This window comes from Trachinotus anak, unplaced genomic scaffold, assembly GCF_046630095.1.
Source record: "Trachinotus anak isolate AG129_WGS33_773 ecotype Australia unplaced genomic scaffold, CSIRO_AGI_Tana_v1 ptg000023l, whole genome shotgun sequence".
NCBI lineage: Eukaryota > Metazoa > Chordata > Actinopteri > Carangiformes > Carangidae > Trachinotus > Trachinotus anak.
The window spans coordinates 5,127,879-5,145,638 of record NW_027273874.1 but is presented as its reverse complement, the minus strand read 5'-3'; the positions used below and the strand labels follow the sequence as shown (position 1 = coordinate 5,145,638).

The window sequence follows — 17,760 nt, the reverse complement described above, 5'->3', positions numbered from 1 at the left end:
TTGAAGGTTCATGTAAAGACTCTGCACATCACAACACCCCAGTCACACACACCACTGAGTGCAGCATTCAGTGGTGTGTGATCTTAATGATCTGTTACAAATGTATTTTCAAATATAATTTTATTTATTTAATACAAACACCATAAAAATGAAAATATAAAAAATATTCCAACACCTGCTCTAGTTATTTAAATGGTCTTGATATAACATACTGTGATAGCATTGTGATAGCATTGTATATGTACCTAGGCGCGCATATATATATATATATATATATATATATATATATATATATATATATATATATATATATATATATATATATATATATATATATATATATATACACACACACACACACACACACCTCTCTCTCTCTCATATATAGACATAGTGACTAACTAATAAATGTCTGACAAATGCTAATTATATGTAATGATGCTTAGCTTTAGATGCACTGATATATTTATTATACAGAAAACTAATTACATGTGTTTCAGCTCCAAGATGCCTGCTGTGATATGTCATGAAAACATTGTACCAGAATATATTGCTACACTCTAACTCTCTAACAGTACACTAGGAACACACACCCTTCATATAACCACTACTGCCTTTTCACAGCAGAGATAATCAGAGGTTCTGAGTTTTTCCCATTTTGTTTCAGATGGGGACTGAAGTACGGGAAGATCTCACCGCCGAACGAACACTCGGTAAACGAGTAGATGTGAGACTGAGCTGTTACATCATAAAAGGACACAAGACCTTCCTCGTAATCCACAAACACTCCCACCTTCTGCGGTTTCTCTTTCAGGGTAAGGCTGACAGGAGGAGCTGTGAGGGCTGCGTACCGCTTATCTTCATAATGTACTGTCACCCAGTAACCGTTGTCCGGGTTCAGTGAGAGTGTCCCCTTGCGCTTAGCGTCACCTCTTGCCACGCCCAGGTCCCAGCCGGTCTTGTTACTGACCTCCACCTCCCAGTATGACCTCCCCGTGGTCAAGCTGTTGATCCCCAGGATGCTGCCAAACATGTCAAACCTCTCTGGAGTGTCAGGAAGTTTCTGGTTCTTTCCTCCGTCGCTCACTTTCTTCCCATTGCCAGAGAGAACGAGGCATTGGTGCGCAGTGTTTGGGTCCAGCTTCACATCAACTGCAGTTGAATAGAGTAGAATAATGGAAATAGAACCATGATGCATGTAATACAACAATTTTTAAGTTCAACCAGACCACGTCTAGAAATGTTTACTTTTGAGACAGATCACAACTTCTTTCGTCATACCACAAAAATGCAGACTGTTTTCAAGAAACCCCCCATCATTATTAGCCGTTTCAGCAAATACCCCAAAATGGCATATGCCTATATTTAAGTGATATAGTTGATTGGTGGGTCAACAAATCAGTCTTTTCCAAAGTGAAAAAAGACAGTGGTGCAGTAAGTGAATCAAACTTGAGATGCACTCAACAAAGAAATGCCGGTGCTCTTGAACAAGGAGGGTTTAAGTCTTCAAATGTGCAGGGCAGGAAAACTTCAGGCTCTAATGTGCAGACATATTGCAGAAAGTGCAGAAAGTATTTGCAGTTTTGATTAAAAAACGTAAGAAAAAAAAGTTAATGGTTATACTGTAATTCTCATATGTGAGCTGAAAGGTTCAGGCCTGGATGGGTTCTCATCAGAGTTACAAATGAAGAGACAACACCTGGTCTGACCCTTTTATTCATCCCCGTAGGACCACGTCCTAATTGGGAAACCCTGGCAAACAGGTGGTAGGTAATATGTGTGATTGAAAGAGGATTTCACAAGCCAAACAACTGCAACTCCAAGATACAAATCAAATAAAGTCAAACAGGATTACACAGCCAGTCAAATAAAGACATTCTATGTACCAAAGATTTTATTGAAACAAATGTTTCAAATGAAAAAAATTCTTTTTAGGCCAGGATATGCTGTTGCATCGAGCTTGAAAATCAAAGAGGTCTCTCTCTCTGTCTCCAGGGAAGTAATCCTTGAATGACACTCATTATCTCCCACCTGTTGCCCCAATTACCCAAACAGGACACACTCCTAAGGGAATGTATAAAAGGGTCAGGCTGAGGCTTGTGTATCTTCATTTGATATCCTGATAATGACCTGTTAAGGTCAAGAAAATGTTTGTAGTTTTTTATCCAATAAATGCTTTTTGTCAGAACGTCAATTATTGCCTAACTTTACACACATTTTTACTATTGTAACCATTATGACTTCCCTAACCTTACCTTGCATGAACCTAACTGAGTAATTTTTGTACCAAACCTTAACTGTAGTGTCATCACATCGGTAAAAACACGTTGATTTATTGCTCAATACTGACAACAGTTGTGACACCTTGTTGTGCTATTTGGCTTCAAGTTTTATGTCTGTTTGACTATCACAACTGTAAACCATGCTCTCCAGACAGAACAGGAACAGCATAGGTACAAGTGACATTTTTAGGAAAACATTCAAGGGAAGACTTTTAAAAAACATTTTGTAAGAGTGCCCTTTGATGTGTGGTATGGCAGAAAATGTCAAATACCAAATACAGCACTGAAACTGCAAAAGGTTTTCAGATATAAACGCACCTGCAAACGTGGGAATTCTCATGAGTTCTGCGGAGACACAAATTACATTAAGGTGAGAAAACGAAATACAGATCTCAATTGAATGAAATGCAAACCTTGATAAACAGAAGGAAGGACTCACCAACAGAAGAGAGTTTTTCAAGTTTCAGACGAATCTGTTCCATCATGGCTGAAGTTGTACTTCTCAGAGTACCGAAGGAGAACGAAGTGTCAACGCTTACATTATTCCAATCTCTAGAGTCATCCAGAGAGACCTGTGTGTGTAATGGGCAAAGCTGAGTAGATCGAAATGTTTCATGTTTGTGCTTTTATGTTATATGAAAAAAAAAAATGCCAGGAGTTGGGACATCAGATCCTCAGGGCTCACCTGCAAGTCTGGGTTTTTGTCCAACTTATCAATGCTCTTTTTGAGTTTATCAATTTCTCTTTCCAGCTTGTGGACCAGATCTTGTCCTTCTCTCTTCACTTTTTGTCTCCTAAAAGTAACATTAGGCAGGTAGGTTGAATATAATGTCTGGCTACTCTACATTTTTAGTGTCATCACAGTGTGAGCTACACAGAACCGACCTCTCCTCCAGAGGTTGAAGGGCTTTCTGCCGAGCATCCTCCACAACTTTCATCGCCTCGGAGAACGCACTGTTGATCTCCAGCCACTCGGCGTCCAAGCTCACCTGAAAAGAGTAGTGGACAGCGGAGATGTTAAAGAAATATGAAACAAAACAATAATCAAAATGTCTAATCTGCTTACTGTGCTTACCGTGCACCCTTTCACAGATAATCTGACTTCGTCTATCTGGTGCTCTCTGATCTGAATTTTCTGCTGTAACTCAGCCCTCCTGCGGTCTTGTCTTGCCTTGAGTGAAGACAGAAATTACAAGTTAAATACCAAATAGAGTGTCACAGGACTAACCCTGCACTCATGTGTCAGAATAATTGGAAAAAGTTGAAAGACGAAAGTAAATGTTTAATTGACGGTGAGAAATCTCTGATTAATTTTGCTATATCACATATTGCGTATACATTATTTTTGCTAACATTTAATTTGTAAAATATTATGTTGCTGTCCATGTAGAGTGACAGCCATGTTAGCAGTACAGGGGTACTTTAAGCTAAACATCAGCATGCTAACATTGACACTGACAATGACCTGGTGATGGTACTTGATGAAAAGTTATTTCAATTGGTCCAGAGGAGGATATAAATGTCTTTACCAAATTTCATGGTAAGTCCATAGGGTAGGTATTGAGAGATACCATACATGTTAACTTCATGGTAGCAGTAGAGGAAAAGTCAGAGGATCATGAAAGCCTTTAAGGGTCATCCTCTGAGGACCGTGAGCATCTGTGCCAAAATTCATGTCAATCCATACAATAAATGTTGAGGTGTTTCTGTCTGGACCAGTGGAGGACCAACAAATGTACCAGTGAACCAATTAACTGATACTGCCATCCGTTGAGCCAGAGGGCTAGTTTTAAAATAATATACTGTATTATTAGAAGTGTACCTTTAATAGTTTTTGAGCCTCCATCTCTTTCTCTCTTTCTTTCTCTCTTTCTTTCTCCCTTTCTTTCTCCTTTTCTTTCTCCTTAAGGCAGACTGCTGTGTCCTGAGCTGTGGTTGTTGGAGGCCCCCAGGCAGTTTGCTGCACCTAAAAGAACATAAAGACGAACATAATCTAAAAAAGAAACAAAAACCTGTAGTGCGTTCACCTCAGCAATAGATCTATTGATGAATCAAACTAGTCGTACTTACAACATGATTGACAGGATGAAACTGGATTTGGTTTCCATCATGATGTCTAAACAAGTCAGATGTTTGCTGCACCTGCTCTGCACCAGTGGAGAAATCAAGCGCTCTACGAGCTTTGTCCGACTTGGTGGAGGTTTGATGAGAGTGCTGAGGAGTCTCAAAGACTGCAGAGTAAGAGGATGGATGGTCACTGTCAAACAAAGCTGCTCTCAGTTGTTTCTATATGTTTGTTCTGTTCTTGTTGTTGTGAATTAAAACAATTATAATGCATACATGGTTTGCTTGTCTCCTTCACTGTAACGTCTGCAGCTGCAGGATACATCTGGGTGGCGAAGGTCTGTGACACCGGCATGAAGACAGGCTGTCAGAGAAAAGTAACAAATAAGATTTTATCATGTTGACTCAACAGACCATTGAAAATCTCAAATGCTGGCAGCCCACATTCATCCCCATAACAACATTCAGGACTGAACTGAGGCGCAATTGTACTTTTTTTGTTTGACTGAGGTGGGGGGATCACTTGTCCATTCACCATCTGTCTTTTGACTTCTTCCTGTTGCTAACCAGCATTTTGATATTACAGTTTTGACCATGGATATAACATTTTAGCGTGCAATCAGACTGAGAAAGCAAACAAGGACCCAATGTGGTCCAGCAGTGCCATTAAAGTTCCTGGCTTATCACAGTAATAGATCTTAATACAATGGGGAAAAAAGAGTTTTTCAAAATATTTAATGTTTCTGAAGGTAATTTCATTTGAAAACATTTAAAAACTTTTTTTTTTTTTTTTTTTGCATCTTTTCACCAAAATTTTACTGATTTGCAAATGATTTGTCGGCCCACTTGCAATACCTTAATGGCCCACCAGTGGGGGCAACCTGTGCATCTGGGTCAAGTGATATAAGCTGAAACTTTTTTTTTTTTCATGTCAGAAATCTATTGTACCTGTGTATCGGTGGTGAACTCAAGTGCTCGATGAGTCCTGTCCAAGCTTGCACCCATTTGTGCGGATTGCTGCTGATTGTCAACCACTGTTGGGAAAGAGGACAGCTCACTGTTAAACACAGCTGTCTGTTTTTCTGAGTGTTATTTCCTCTTATGAATTAACTACATTTGTAAAGCGTACATGATTTGATCATATCTATTACTGAGGTTTCAGTAATAGCTGTTTCAGCTGCAGGGTTCATTCGAGTGAATAGGTTTGGAGACGTAGGCGCATACTGTAAGGGGAGGAGGAAGATAACAACATTATTTAAATATCATTTATTTATGATTCTTGATATAATGGAAGACAAATTTGTCAAACTGATTATCTAACATGTTTGGCTTAACATAATCTCTTATTTTATCTTGAATATACCTTCATCTCAACTGGAGCACTGTTAACAGATCTGCTGTCATTTTGATCATGATTTTTCCAGATGTAGCGTTCACTCTCTGGGATCCTCATTTCCTTAGGCGTGTAATCTGCTTCAGAGATTATGGAACAATTTATTTTGACGTTTCTGTCTGTAAATGCAGCAAACTTTTACTTTCATGTTAAAAAAAAAAAGTCATATTCAGTAGTTTGGCAGAGTTCTTGATTCTGTCTCTAAAACAACCATTGTAACAGTAGTTCCAGAAGTGTCTCTTAATGGGGCTAATTTTTCACCACCCTTGTTTTTGTCAGTCCTTTGCTCCATACATTTGACATTTGCAGCCAGTAAATGTTATCTTATGTTAGTATATGTTATAGTGCATACATTTAGCAAGTATGAAGACGAGAATCAATTGGTAAAACTCACCAGACTTCCTAAAGGGGTTGAAGATATCCAGCACAGGCTCTTCCAGTTTGATTGGAGGTGTCAGGAAAGTTAACTGAGGACGGTAACTGTCAATTCTGTACCGTTCGCTCTCAGGGATCCTTGTTCCCTTTGGTGTGCATCCCATCTTCCCCTGGTGAATTCTTAGGCCCTGGTAGCTTGTCACTTTGGACCAGCCACAGAAGCAAACCTGGAGGCTCATGTTGAATGTGTTGAGTATCTGTGGTAAACATTGGTACATTTTTATGTATTAAAGGTGTAATTGAAAAAAAATGCATTCAAATTACATACTCTGTCTCAAAGCTTAATTTCATGGGAGGGAAATTTTGAGGAGGAATGAAATTTTAATTTGAAGATATCAATGCTAACGAGTCCACCACCCTTTTTGTTCTACTTTAAAATGACTGTATTTGCTAATATTCAATTCTCTAAGTCATCTTCATACTTTCATGTCAGTGATTTGATGCCAACCTGGATGCGTAGCACTGAGATCAGATGGTATTTAGTCACCCTCTAGTGGCACTGAGTATATTGTACACTGGAGTAATTCCTGCTGCACAGTGACATAAAGCTAGGTGTGGATGTGGGAAAACCTCCAAGAAAACATTGCCAGTGGCAATACGATTGCCACAGTCAATGAATTGAATGGACTATGGAGCAAGTCAAATCAAAGTTTACTCATCCCTGCGGGAATACTTTCCATTACAGCAGCATTGGAAGATCAGAGGTAACCAAACACTAGTTACCTATTCTAATTCTAAAAAAAGTATCACTTGAAACCAGCCAGAAAAATACTATTCTCCTTTACTGGCATCACACTAGGTCTGACTTGAGTGAGTTAATATTAACTTTATATTACAATATTAGTAGAACTAAAAATAACTTTCACTCCAGAAAACTTGATGTATTTTACTCTGACAGCAGCAGGAAAGAGTTTATCTTCACACACCCATTATGTTCCGTGTATTTAGTACATATCCTGAAACCTCTGGTTTATATTTGCATTAGTGACCTGCGGGCTCTACATTAGTCTGTACTGTAAACAATATAAATATAACACTTGACATCAAATTTGGCCAAATAAAACATAAGATGACTTCAAATAAGTTTTTGAACAGGTCTCAAAGTCAAAATCGAGATCAAGTTCTAAAAGTTTCCTTTAAGCATTATTTCCTTCTTCAGCCGGACAGTACACTGTTCTCACACAAGAACATAAAAAACTGAACATATCAGCTGTGTCGTTAATATCAGAGATCAGTGAGTGCCTGTTGAGGTGGACATCAGACGGGATATCCAGCAGCTTACCTTCCACCCTGCAGCTTCGACGTCCTGAATGCTCTGCCCTTCGTTTCCCGACTCTCCTCCTCTGCTCGCTCGCACCTCTTTTCAGTTTCGTTTCACGCTAACGCATCCAGAGGATTTCTGTCAAGGACCGTGGTGGCTTCACCTGCAGCGCATGGGCTAATCGCTGTCCTTAAAATGTTGAGCAGCACCAGTTAGTCATAGCTTTGTTTTTTTTATTTTTTAATTTATTGACGCATCATTTCGAAATGTTACAGCACGAATGGTAAATTCCACTCACTTTTGATATTATTTTCTTTAACAAATGCATTGAAATAGACAACAATATGCTCCATGCAAATAGTAAAAAAAAAAAAAATAAAAAAATACATTATACATAATACAGCTGAAAACTTAAAGTAAACAGAATCTCTGATATGTATGTTTATCTAAAGACATTTATCAAAAGACAATGTATGGACACAAATTGTTTCCACATTAGTTTTCTAACCCTACCTACCCAGTCAGACATGAAAGCATTTAATAACAACGCCTGACACATTTTTGAAATGATGCTGCAGGTCTTGAAGTGAGCCAGTGTGACCTTTGCTGTCCCTAGGATCCTCTGTGGCCACTAGACGCAGTTATGGGATTATGCTAACTTGACTTCCTGTCTGAAGATTTAGCCAAACAACAGTTTAGCATTTAACTACAGCATATACCTCGGGTTTGCTGACATTAGCTCAGGTTAGCCATCATAAGATAACGGTCATGTCTGACAAAATTAAGCTGAACACCTCAGTGCGTTGAGCATGTTGTAGCTGAAACCATTTGGGCAAACAGCTTTACCTGAGAGACAATTACGTATCCTACTAATTATATGTCCTAGCAGTAACCACAACAAACATCCCTGCAACCACCCTCTAATGACATCTTAGCAACATCTGGCAACACTTTAATGATCATGTAACAGCAGGTTTGCTTCTATGTTGAACACGCTTTCTTTTTTTTTTTTTTTTTTTTTGTTCAAACAACAAACATACAGTGTACAGTTAATCTGGCCTGCATTTGACGGCATTACACAATTCAAACCAAAGATTCACAGCTGCTTTACAAAATATATAATATCAGCAAGCTCAAAATTCTGTCATTTCCACTGCTAACAAGAAAATGTAGCTAAAGATTACAGTGTTGAGAAAAGTGATTTCACAGTCTCCTGTGGAAATCAGTTCATTTCTCATTTCTGGGCCGATTTTGGTTGAAAATACTTTGTTTTGTTATGAGCTGCAAAGACAGGGCATGGGAATTAACCACCACTCTGACCAGCTTCTTCTCCATAGCAACAGTGGCAGAGGTTCATGGATACTGTAGTATTTAGACCACTCGTGTAACCACGTAAACCAATGTTTACGTGCCTTTATTACAGACAAAACATGATTTCTCATAAGTGAAGATGAATTAATTAAAACTGGTGTACATAGCAGAAACCTACAGGATCATAACATTATCTGGGAGAGCCAAGAGAGAGGTTATCATCAAAGAAAAAATTTAAATGGGTACACAGATGGGGGGAAAAACACTTCCAGAACTAACCAGCGATGCCTTTGAAACTCAAAGTAGCACCGTAGTGACATGAAAAATAAGATTTACAGTAGATCCACCATCTATGCCAGTTTTTGTTTCGCTCATTGTTTTTCCTTTGGTCGGACTGTTGTGTTCTGGGTTGCGGTCGCCGAAAACATCCGAGCCAGTTCCTTCACCTGCAAAATGTTAAATGCTCAATGTAAACTGGACCCATATTGGAGACAAACATTAAAACAAAGTGTGTATTCAATAGCTGCAAAAGGGCTGCAATAGAAGAAAGTATTAAAAAAAAACACATCTGGCTGAATGCGTTTTGAGAATAGCAGTCTCTTCCTGTGTGTTACAAATCAGCTGTACCTTCATGCCAGTGGAGAAATCTAGCAGCTGTGCAGTATCAAGGGCTGTTGAAAAAGAGGAAGGTCACTGTCAACCACATTTCTTAAATTTTCCTATATCTATCAACTTTGTGTCTTGAAAATGATACATACATGATTGGGCATCCTCCGCAGTTGTGGCTTCTGCTGCTGCAGGATTCATTTTATTGGTGGCACCCGTTGAATCTGGCATCTTCTGTCAGAGAAAGACACAAAGTTTATAATGCTGCCAATCTGATAACATTGCAAATATATATATATATATATATATTAGAGGTGTATTTTTGCTTTAGGGCTGTAACTAATGATCATTTTCATTATTGATTAATCTCATTTTCCAGAAATTATTAAATTTTTCTTTCAATCAGAAAACAGTGAAAAATTCCCCAGACAATTTCCCTGGGTTCATTGTGTTAAGTAAACATTGCCTTGGATTCACTACAACAGAGGCACTAGTGCTGTACCTGTGATAGTTTCTGATCCTCCAGGTCTTTCTCCATTCCTTGGACTGCTGGTCTCTGGGCTGTGGTGGCTGAAAACCTCAGAGCCAGAAGTTTCGCCTGAAACATGAGGCACTTAAGTAACCAACAAATAATAGAAAATTATGATACTAACTTGTGCCTGTTCAGCACTTTGCAAAACAAAGCAGTGTATCACGGAGCTACAGTAGGACAGTTTGCATGTTATAACATAGAAACAAGGTCACAAAGAAATGAGACAGGGAAATAGGAAAATTTAAGAACACATCATTCATCACTGTCTGTATTCCAGCAAGCCTCTAACATCTGGCACCAAAGTGGAGTGAAACATAACATCTGCAGGGTGTCAACGACCTGTGATGGTGTTTGTTTCTCTCTGTGTTTCCCCTGTGGTTGGCCTGCTGTTTCCTGGGTTGTGGTAGCTGAAAACATCCGGGCCAGTTCCCTCACCTGAAAACATGTTAAACACACAGACCCAACAAGAAAGCATCACTTGCACTTTTCAGAACTATTGAAAACTAAACTATCTTAGGTTGTGATGAGATTCTTGTTCCACAACATATTCCAGTGAGTCACGAGGTTGCTGTACCTTCATGCCAGTGGAGAAATCAGACTCAGCAGTTTCACCCACTGTAGAGAAAAAGCAGTAACAGCTTCATTTTTGCGATTATTGAGCAATTTCCTATGTTGAACGCACCATACTGCTACATACATGATATGGGATCTTCTTTTCTTGTAGCTTCTGCTGATGCTGCATTATTTGCTTGGTCAGTACTTGAGTCTGGCACTGTCTGTTAGAGAGAGACAGGTTTTTAATGTTTGAATCATTTGCTACCTAACAGATTATTGTAGTTTCACTGTATGTTGTTTTGTTCTTGATTTTCTTATTTTGTCAAACATATGTCAGAAAACTTGCAACTTGCAAAATGCCCCTGGGTCCAATATGGTCACATAAAATGTTTTGTTTTGTCCAACCAACCCAAAGAGATTGAGTTCTCACTGCTATAAAACAGAGAAAGATGACAAAATGAAACTTCTGCCTTAACATCGGCCTGAGTCTCACCAATATACTTCCACATCTGGGCAGATTCTGGCTATTATCCTCCAGTACAGGCTGACAGCCAGAATTTTGTGTGTGTGCCAGAATTGGATAACATGTAGAATTCTGGGAGTTTGGTAATTATGTTGATTTGGGCCGTGGAACTATACTGGGCCAGAAGAAAGCCAGATTTATCTTGCTATTGGGGGAGTGGTTTGAGTTTTTGTGTGACTCAGATATCAGTGTCTGTTGGATTCATTCTCTGGGGACCATGAATACCTGCAGAGGATTTAACGACAATGCATCAAATAGTTAATTAGATATGTCGGACTAGACTAAAGTGGTGGACCATCAGACCATCCGACAGACTAATGTACACTACAATAGAAGCACTAGTACTGTACCTGTGATAGTTTTGGACCCTCCTTGTCTCTCTCCTCTGGGTGGACTGCTATTTCCTGGGCTGTGGCGGCTGAAAACCTCAGAGCCAGAGACTTCGCCTGAAACATATGAGGCACTTAATCCAACAAAAACAACAGTAATAAGATATTAACTTGTGTATGTGAAAGATTGTACAGTACTACCCAGAAACAAGGTCAGAAATAATGAAACTGCAGAGGGTCAACAACCTGTGATGGTGTCTGTTTCCCTCTGTGTTTCTCCTTTGGTTGGACTGCTGCTTCCTGGGTTGCGGTAGCTGAAAACATCCAGGCCAGTTCCTTCACCTGAAAACATGTTAGATACTGAGGTGAAAGCTGGACCCAAATGATAAGGTCATAACATTTGCTACACTATCAAGCCAAGAAACTGGGTTTCAAGGAAACCAAATGGGCAAGTATTAGGGAAAAATGAGCAAATATTAAGTTATGAAAAAGCAGATCTGCTTGGTTGTGATGAAATTGTTTTGCCCTACAACATATTCCAGTAAGTTAGGAGTCTGCTGTACCTTCATGCCAGTAGAGAAATCAGACTCAGCAGTTTCACAGTCTGTAAAGAAGACAGTTAAGTGCTTAATCCGCCTGAAATCGAGAAATGTCCTGTGCTGAATACACCATACTGCTACATACTTGATCTGGGCTCTTCTGCTGTGGTTTCTGCTGCTGGAGCTGCAGTATTAGTTTGGCTGCTGGTACTGGTTGGATCTGGTATGTTCTATTCAGTTGGAAGATTCATATTATTGAATTATTTTACTTCAAAGTGCAACATGCAGTATATCAGAAACTTATTTCCAACTGCTTTTATAGTACAACAATTCCAGGACAAATTTCTACACAAATACAGATTCTCTTGTAAGCAAAGATATTAATTGATAATTTTTGCTATTCAGAAAACAGAATTCCCAGTATCCAGAATAAAAATAAATTTGGAAAAAAAACAACAAAAAAACAAGATGTCAGCTGCAGTATACCTCATAGACTCTGTCTTCTGGTCTGATGTTACTCATTCTTTGATTTCTTATGTGAATTTTCTGCTGTAATTCAAGTTGCAGTCTCTCCTGTCCCCCCTTGAATGAAAGCATACACACATACAGTACATGTGCATACACACAGATGGAAGAAAATCTCATGAATACACCCTGTGGGATACAAAGTGCTAAAAAAAATAGTCACAAAAATGGACAAAAGCAAAAAGCATTGGGTGTGCCTGTCTCAGGTACATCTAAAAATGCACATTAACAGTTTTTAATATGCTTTATGTACTTGCTGTATTTGTAAGTATTTATGCCCTTACTATCCATGGCAATTTAAAAGGTTTAACCATCACACAAAGCCCAACTGAACAACTGAAAATTTTAATGTGAAGTCTTAAATAATGATTTAATTATCACATTATCCTTCTGTCTTTCTCCTCCATTACTGTTGCTGAGGGTGGAGTCCGAGGCTCCCTGGCAAATCCTTTCAGATTGGCCATGTCGAGAAAAGACTATTAGTTATAATGTCATAATGAGGGAATTTCAGCAAATTTGCTTCACCTGCACACCAAATAAATCCTGCAGCTGATGGCCTGACTGTGGGTTTGCAGGTCTTTGGAAAGGCCTTGGTGGAATTGCAACAGCTGTAGAGAAAGGAGGCAATCAGTTCCAACCTTGTTGTATTGTCATGCAAAATCTTGTTTGGACTATACTCCTGTACATACGTGATATAGGCTCCACTTTGATAGTGCCTGCGGTAGCTCTCTGATTATCTTTCATATCTCTCCTGTCTGCAATCTGATAAAGGCAAAAACTCACTGAAATACTTTTAAAATGAAATTTAAATTATACCACCATACCAGCAAACAGTTAATTACCTGTGGCTTAGGTCGGACTATCGGTGGTGGAGCAATTGGAAGCTCCTTCTTCACCTGAAAGATTAATCCCATTTATAAGTTACTTTTCATTATGTGTCATTTTGATGTCAGAACTTTAAGTATTTATGAATCAGCTTCACCTGTGGAAGGGTGGAGAAATATTGCTGCTGATGGGCGGACTTTGACCTTGTGGCTCTTTGGAAAGGGAGCTGTGGAGCTGCAAATGCTACAGTTTAAGGGTGATGACATTTTAACCACAGTGGTTTTAAGTTTAAGACTGATTTTCAATCATTTCATCTTGAATAAACTTAATTCCTCCTCTGTACATACATGGTTTGGGCTCCTTCGTGATTGTAACTGCTGTTGCTCTCTGATTGTCTTTCATTGCTCTCCTGTCTGCAATCTGACAAAGGCAAAACATCACTAAAATAATTTGAAAATGAAATTTTAAATATACCATCTAATGCAAACAGTTACGTACCTGTGGCTTAGGTCGGACAACCGGTGGTGGAGAAATTGGAAGCTTCTTATTCACCTGAAAGATGTTAATCCCATTTACATGTTACTCTTTATTATGTGTCACTTTGATGTCAGAACTTCAACTACTTATGAATCTGCTTTACCTTTGGAAGGGTGGAGAAATATTGCTGTTGATTGGCTGACTTTGACTTTGTAGTTCTTAGGGAAGAGCATTGGGAAGTAGCAAAAGCTGTAGTGAAAGAATACAATCAGTCCTAGCGTTAGCTAGGAATTGCAACAGAATTGGTGGAATTGCAACAGCTGTAGAGAAAGGAGGCGATCAGTTCCAACCTTGTTGTATTGTCATGCAAAATCTTGTTTGGACTATACTCCTGTACATACGTGATATAGGCTCCACTTTGATCGTGCCTGCTGTAGCTCTCTGATTGTCTTTCATATCTCTCCTGTCTGCAATCTGACAAAGACAAAAACTCACTAAAATACTTTTAAAATGAAATTTAAAATATACCACCATACCAGCAAACAGTTACGTACCTGTGGCTTAGGTCGGACAACCGGTGGTGGAGAAATTGGAAGCTTCTTATTCACCTGAAAGATGTTAATCCCATTTACATGTTACTCTTTATTATGTGTCACTTTGATGTCAGAACTTCAACTACTTATGAATCTGCTTTACCTTTGGAAGGGTGGAGAAATATTGCTGTTGATTGGCTGACTTTGACTTTGTAGTTCTTAGGGAAGAGCATTGGGAAGTAGCAAAAGCTGTAGTGAAAGAATACAATCAGTCCTAGCGTTAGCTTCCCTACTTTTTTTAGAGTTCAATACAACATCTTATTTTGACTGAATTATAATCTTGTACATACTTGAATTGTATCCCTCGTTGATTGTGGCTGTTGCTGCTGCCGAGTTGGTACAAATGTTCCTGCTTGGTGGCAAATTCTATCAGGTTAAGATGGAAAGTAAGATAAGTTGATATCAAGGTCCTAATAATGATGGCATGTGTTCATTTTACCACTCAAAAAATAAATGAATGAAATAATGACTGAGTTTGGGCTTAAAGCTAACACCAGCATGCTAGCATGCTCACAATTACAATGCTTATATTGCTGATGTTAAACAAATACAATGGCACATTAACCATCTAAGGTTAGCGTGTTAGCATGCTAACATTTACTAAATAGCATTAAACACAGAGTACATCTGAGGCTGAAGGGGAGGTTGTTAGTATTCGGTCACAGATAAAGTATTCATCAGGATTCATCCTCAGGGGACCGTGAATGTCTGTACAAATGGTGTTGCGGAATTTCAACCAGTACAAAATTGTTGGACTGACCAACCAACATAGTCATTACTACTTTTCTAACTAAACCTCGAGTGGTTGTCCTAAATATCCCTCGATTGCTAGAACTCATACCTCCTCCTTGAAAGTCAGTCTCTCCGCTGGCTGACTTCTCCTTTGATCCACTTTCATTTCCATTTCCTCCAGCTTTTGCCAGTTGCACTGCTCTGTCTCTGGGATCCTCACTCCCTTTGGGGTGCATCCTTTTCTCCCCTGGTGAATTCTCAAGCCCTGATAAGTCGTCGTGTTGGACCAACCACAAACCTGACAAAGGTGGAGGCTCTGTGAAAATGAAACAAAATATAATAAAGGTTTAGAGTGTATTGAGATTTTTTTTTCCTTCCTCTCATTCTGATGATTCTGCATTGTTTATTAGTATGTTTTGTTTGTGGAAATGTTTGCTTTTTTACCTGTAGTAACCAAAGAAAGCAAGTCAATATCCCAACTTCAGACATTCTCCTTTCAATACCATATTCTGTGATATCACATGATGATCTTTTTTGCAACTATAAATATTATAGTTTCATATAATTAAATATTCACTATTGTGAAAACTTGCATCAAAAATTATAGCACCTTCCATATTCACCTTCTTCTTCTCCTGTTTGTCTTTAGTAGAGACAACCTCCTCTGGATCTTCTACCAGAAAGTGATCACAACAACAGGCTCTGTCATCCAAGTTCTTCACAGGTGCCACCAACTTGTGGCCCTTCAGCCTTTCAGTTGAACAATTATTTTGCAGGTGGGTCTCACAATATGGAGCAGGACACACAAGGCAAGACTCCTCGGCCTTCAGCTTCGGCTCTGTGTAAATGTCAAAGGGCACTTTTTCGTCCTCCCCAGTGTAAATATCTTCATCTTCCTCTTCAGTCTTTTTCAGCTTCTGCTGTTGGACAATGTCTCTCAAGACAATGTTCACATCTGGGGTTCTGCCTAGAGGCTTCTTGCAAATGGGACACACCTTTTCAGTGTGCTCATAGCTGAGGTTCAGACATTTCTTGCAAAAAGAGTGACCACAGTCTGTAGTGACAGGGTCCTCAAATGTATCCATGCAAATGGAGCATGTCAGATGCTCCTCCATTGAGCAGTTCTCTCTGGATGATACAGGAGCGGAGGCCATATCTGCTTTAAGAAAGCACAGTGATGTAAATTACAAATATAATATGGCAGTCAGGTTTCACTCTGCTCACTTTTAGTATTTCAGATAAGTTCACAATATTACTCAAAGTGAAGAGACTGTGTAATTTTGGCCACTGTGGCCACTGGTGGCAACAGTAGGGTAATGATAAATGCTAAAACACATAAGTAGCATAGGAGAGAAGAGTAATAGAGTTATTGACATGACTCTGCTGTCTAATGTCAGCTACACATGAATATCATATAATAAAACAAGTACCATTTCTATTTTGACACATAAAGATATGTGAACGAGGAAGATGATCACGAAAAGAGGCCAGGGTGCAACAGCTGCAGCAGACTAGGCAGTGAAAGTGACAAGATTCTTTTTCTCCGCGACAGTACGGTATCACTTCCTTTCAAGCGGAGCAAATATTAGAAAAGTCATCTCAGATGAATCGGAAAAAAAGGCCTGTTTTTACTTATCTAATCCACTGACTTTGTATACAAACCTACTTAAAATGTTCGGTCAATTTTCCAAGACATTTCTTTCTTATTAATTGAACTGTGAAATAAAATACAAACATGTTCTCAACTAGAATGGCTCTCTGTAAGATTCATACACAGCTGTGAAGCTCTTTATAATAGAAAAAAGGAAAATAAATCCTGGATCTGCCCATTTACCAAAATGTATGTTCTTCCCCGACCCATGTCCCATGCTTCGACCAAGTTTGGTGCAAATCTTTTCACCAATTTTTTCCATAAAAGAAACAGACTCACATGAGAATAGCCTATATAACCTGGGATGATAACATGCCATGCTCTCAAAACTTTTGTTTGTTTTTTTGTGTGTTTGTTTTGTTTTTGACCGTAACTGGTCTTGCATCTCTGTCTTATCCAGGAAATAACTATTCAACAGACGTCATCTGCCTTTTCAATAAAATTTATTAAACAAAGAGAAAACATAACAATGCACTCAGTTAGTTAACCCCATTTCTTAATTTGTATTAAACAGACCAAGAGATGATAAAATGTATTGGTTGCCTACCTCATGGTCTTCCTTTGTGTTACCTCTCTGACTCTAACTCCCGCTCTGCCAGTGTGCTGACTTCTGCTTTCAGTTTCATTTCCGGCAAAATAAAATACCTGCCCAACACCCGTGTTGTACTAAGCCCAGACATGACCACATATTGTTGTGAAATGCATTAAATACACCAGTGTTGCTCTGGCTATCATGCATACTAATGCTGGTGAGCCAACACGGTGGCTCAGGGCCAGTAGAGCATCAAAAGATCTGTTCAAAAAAGTTTTTTGTGACCCTCTCTGTGCCTGTGAGTCATTCTATTTCCGTTCCTAACATTCATAACATGAAGAGGGGAAGCCATCATATTGCAAGCTTGACTGGATTTGTACTTACTTTTCAAAATAAAGGTCAGTTACCAGAGATACACAAGCCTAGGGTTATTTAAGTACATAAAAGCCCCACTGTTAAAACTGAAATAGGATTAGAACCTATTACCACCCTCCAACTTGGCTCTACTATTTTTATGACAAGACATAACCCTTTAGTATACAGCCAACAAAACTTAAAATGTTAAATGTGTAATTTTAAAATTAGAGATGAAAAC

General features: G+C 38.9%; 1 protein-coding gene across 1 annotated transcript; it reads right to left on the bottom strand.

The window, feature by feature from the left end:
• Positions 1-128: 128 nt before the first annotated feature.
• On the bottom strand, positions 129-17,741 carry LOC139606635 (uncharacterized). The gene is made up of 39 exons (XM_071458897.1): positions 17,181-17,741; positions 15,606-16,138; positions 15,092-15,298; positions 14,541-14,616; positions 14,354-14,439; positions 14,212-14,265; positions 14,059-14,131; positions 13,821-13,906; positions 13,679-13,732; positions 13,528-13,600; positions 13,338-13,423; positions 13,198-13,251; positions 13,045-13,117; positions 12,881-12,963; positions 12,317-12,412; positions 11,976-12,060; positions 11,855-11,895; positions 11,538-11,633; positions 11,313-11,408; positions 10,582-10,660; positions 10,459-10,499; positions 10,224-10,319; positions 9,855-9,950; positions 9,505-9,586; positions 9,374-9,417; positions 9,142-9,192; positions 6,134-6,371; positions 5,710-5,819; positions 5,476-5,569; positions 5,295-5,380; positions 4,623-4,710; positions 4,353-4,513; positions 4,105-4,248; positions 3,358-3,453; positions 3,168-3,271; positions 2,968-3,076; positions 2,722-2,854; positions 2,601-2,627; positions 129-1,152 (listed from the first exon to the last, which is right to left on the bottom strand). Exons 2-39 carry the CDS (start codon positions 16,134-16,136, stop codon positions 608-610), a joined length of 4,374 nt encoding a protein of 1,457 aa, XP_071314998.1. The 5' UTR covers positions 16,137-16,138; positions 17,181-17,741; the 3' UTR covers positions 129-607.
• Positions 17,742-17,760: the final 19 nt, after the last annotated feature.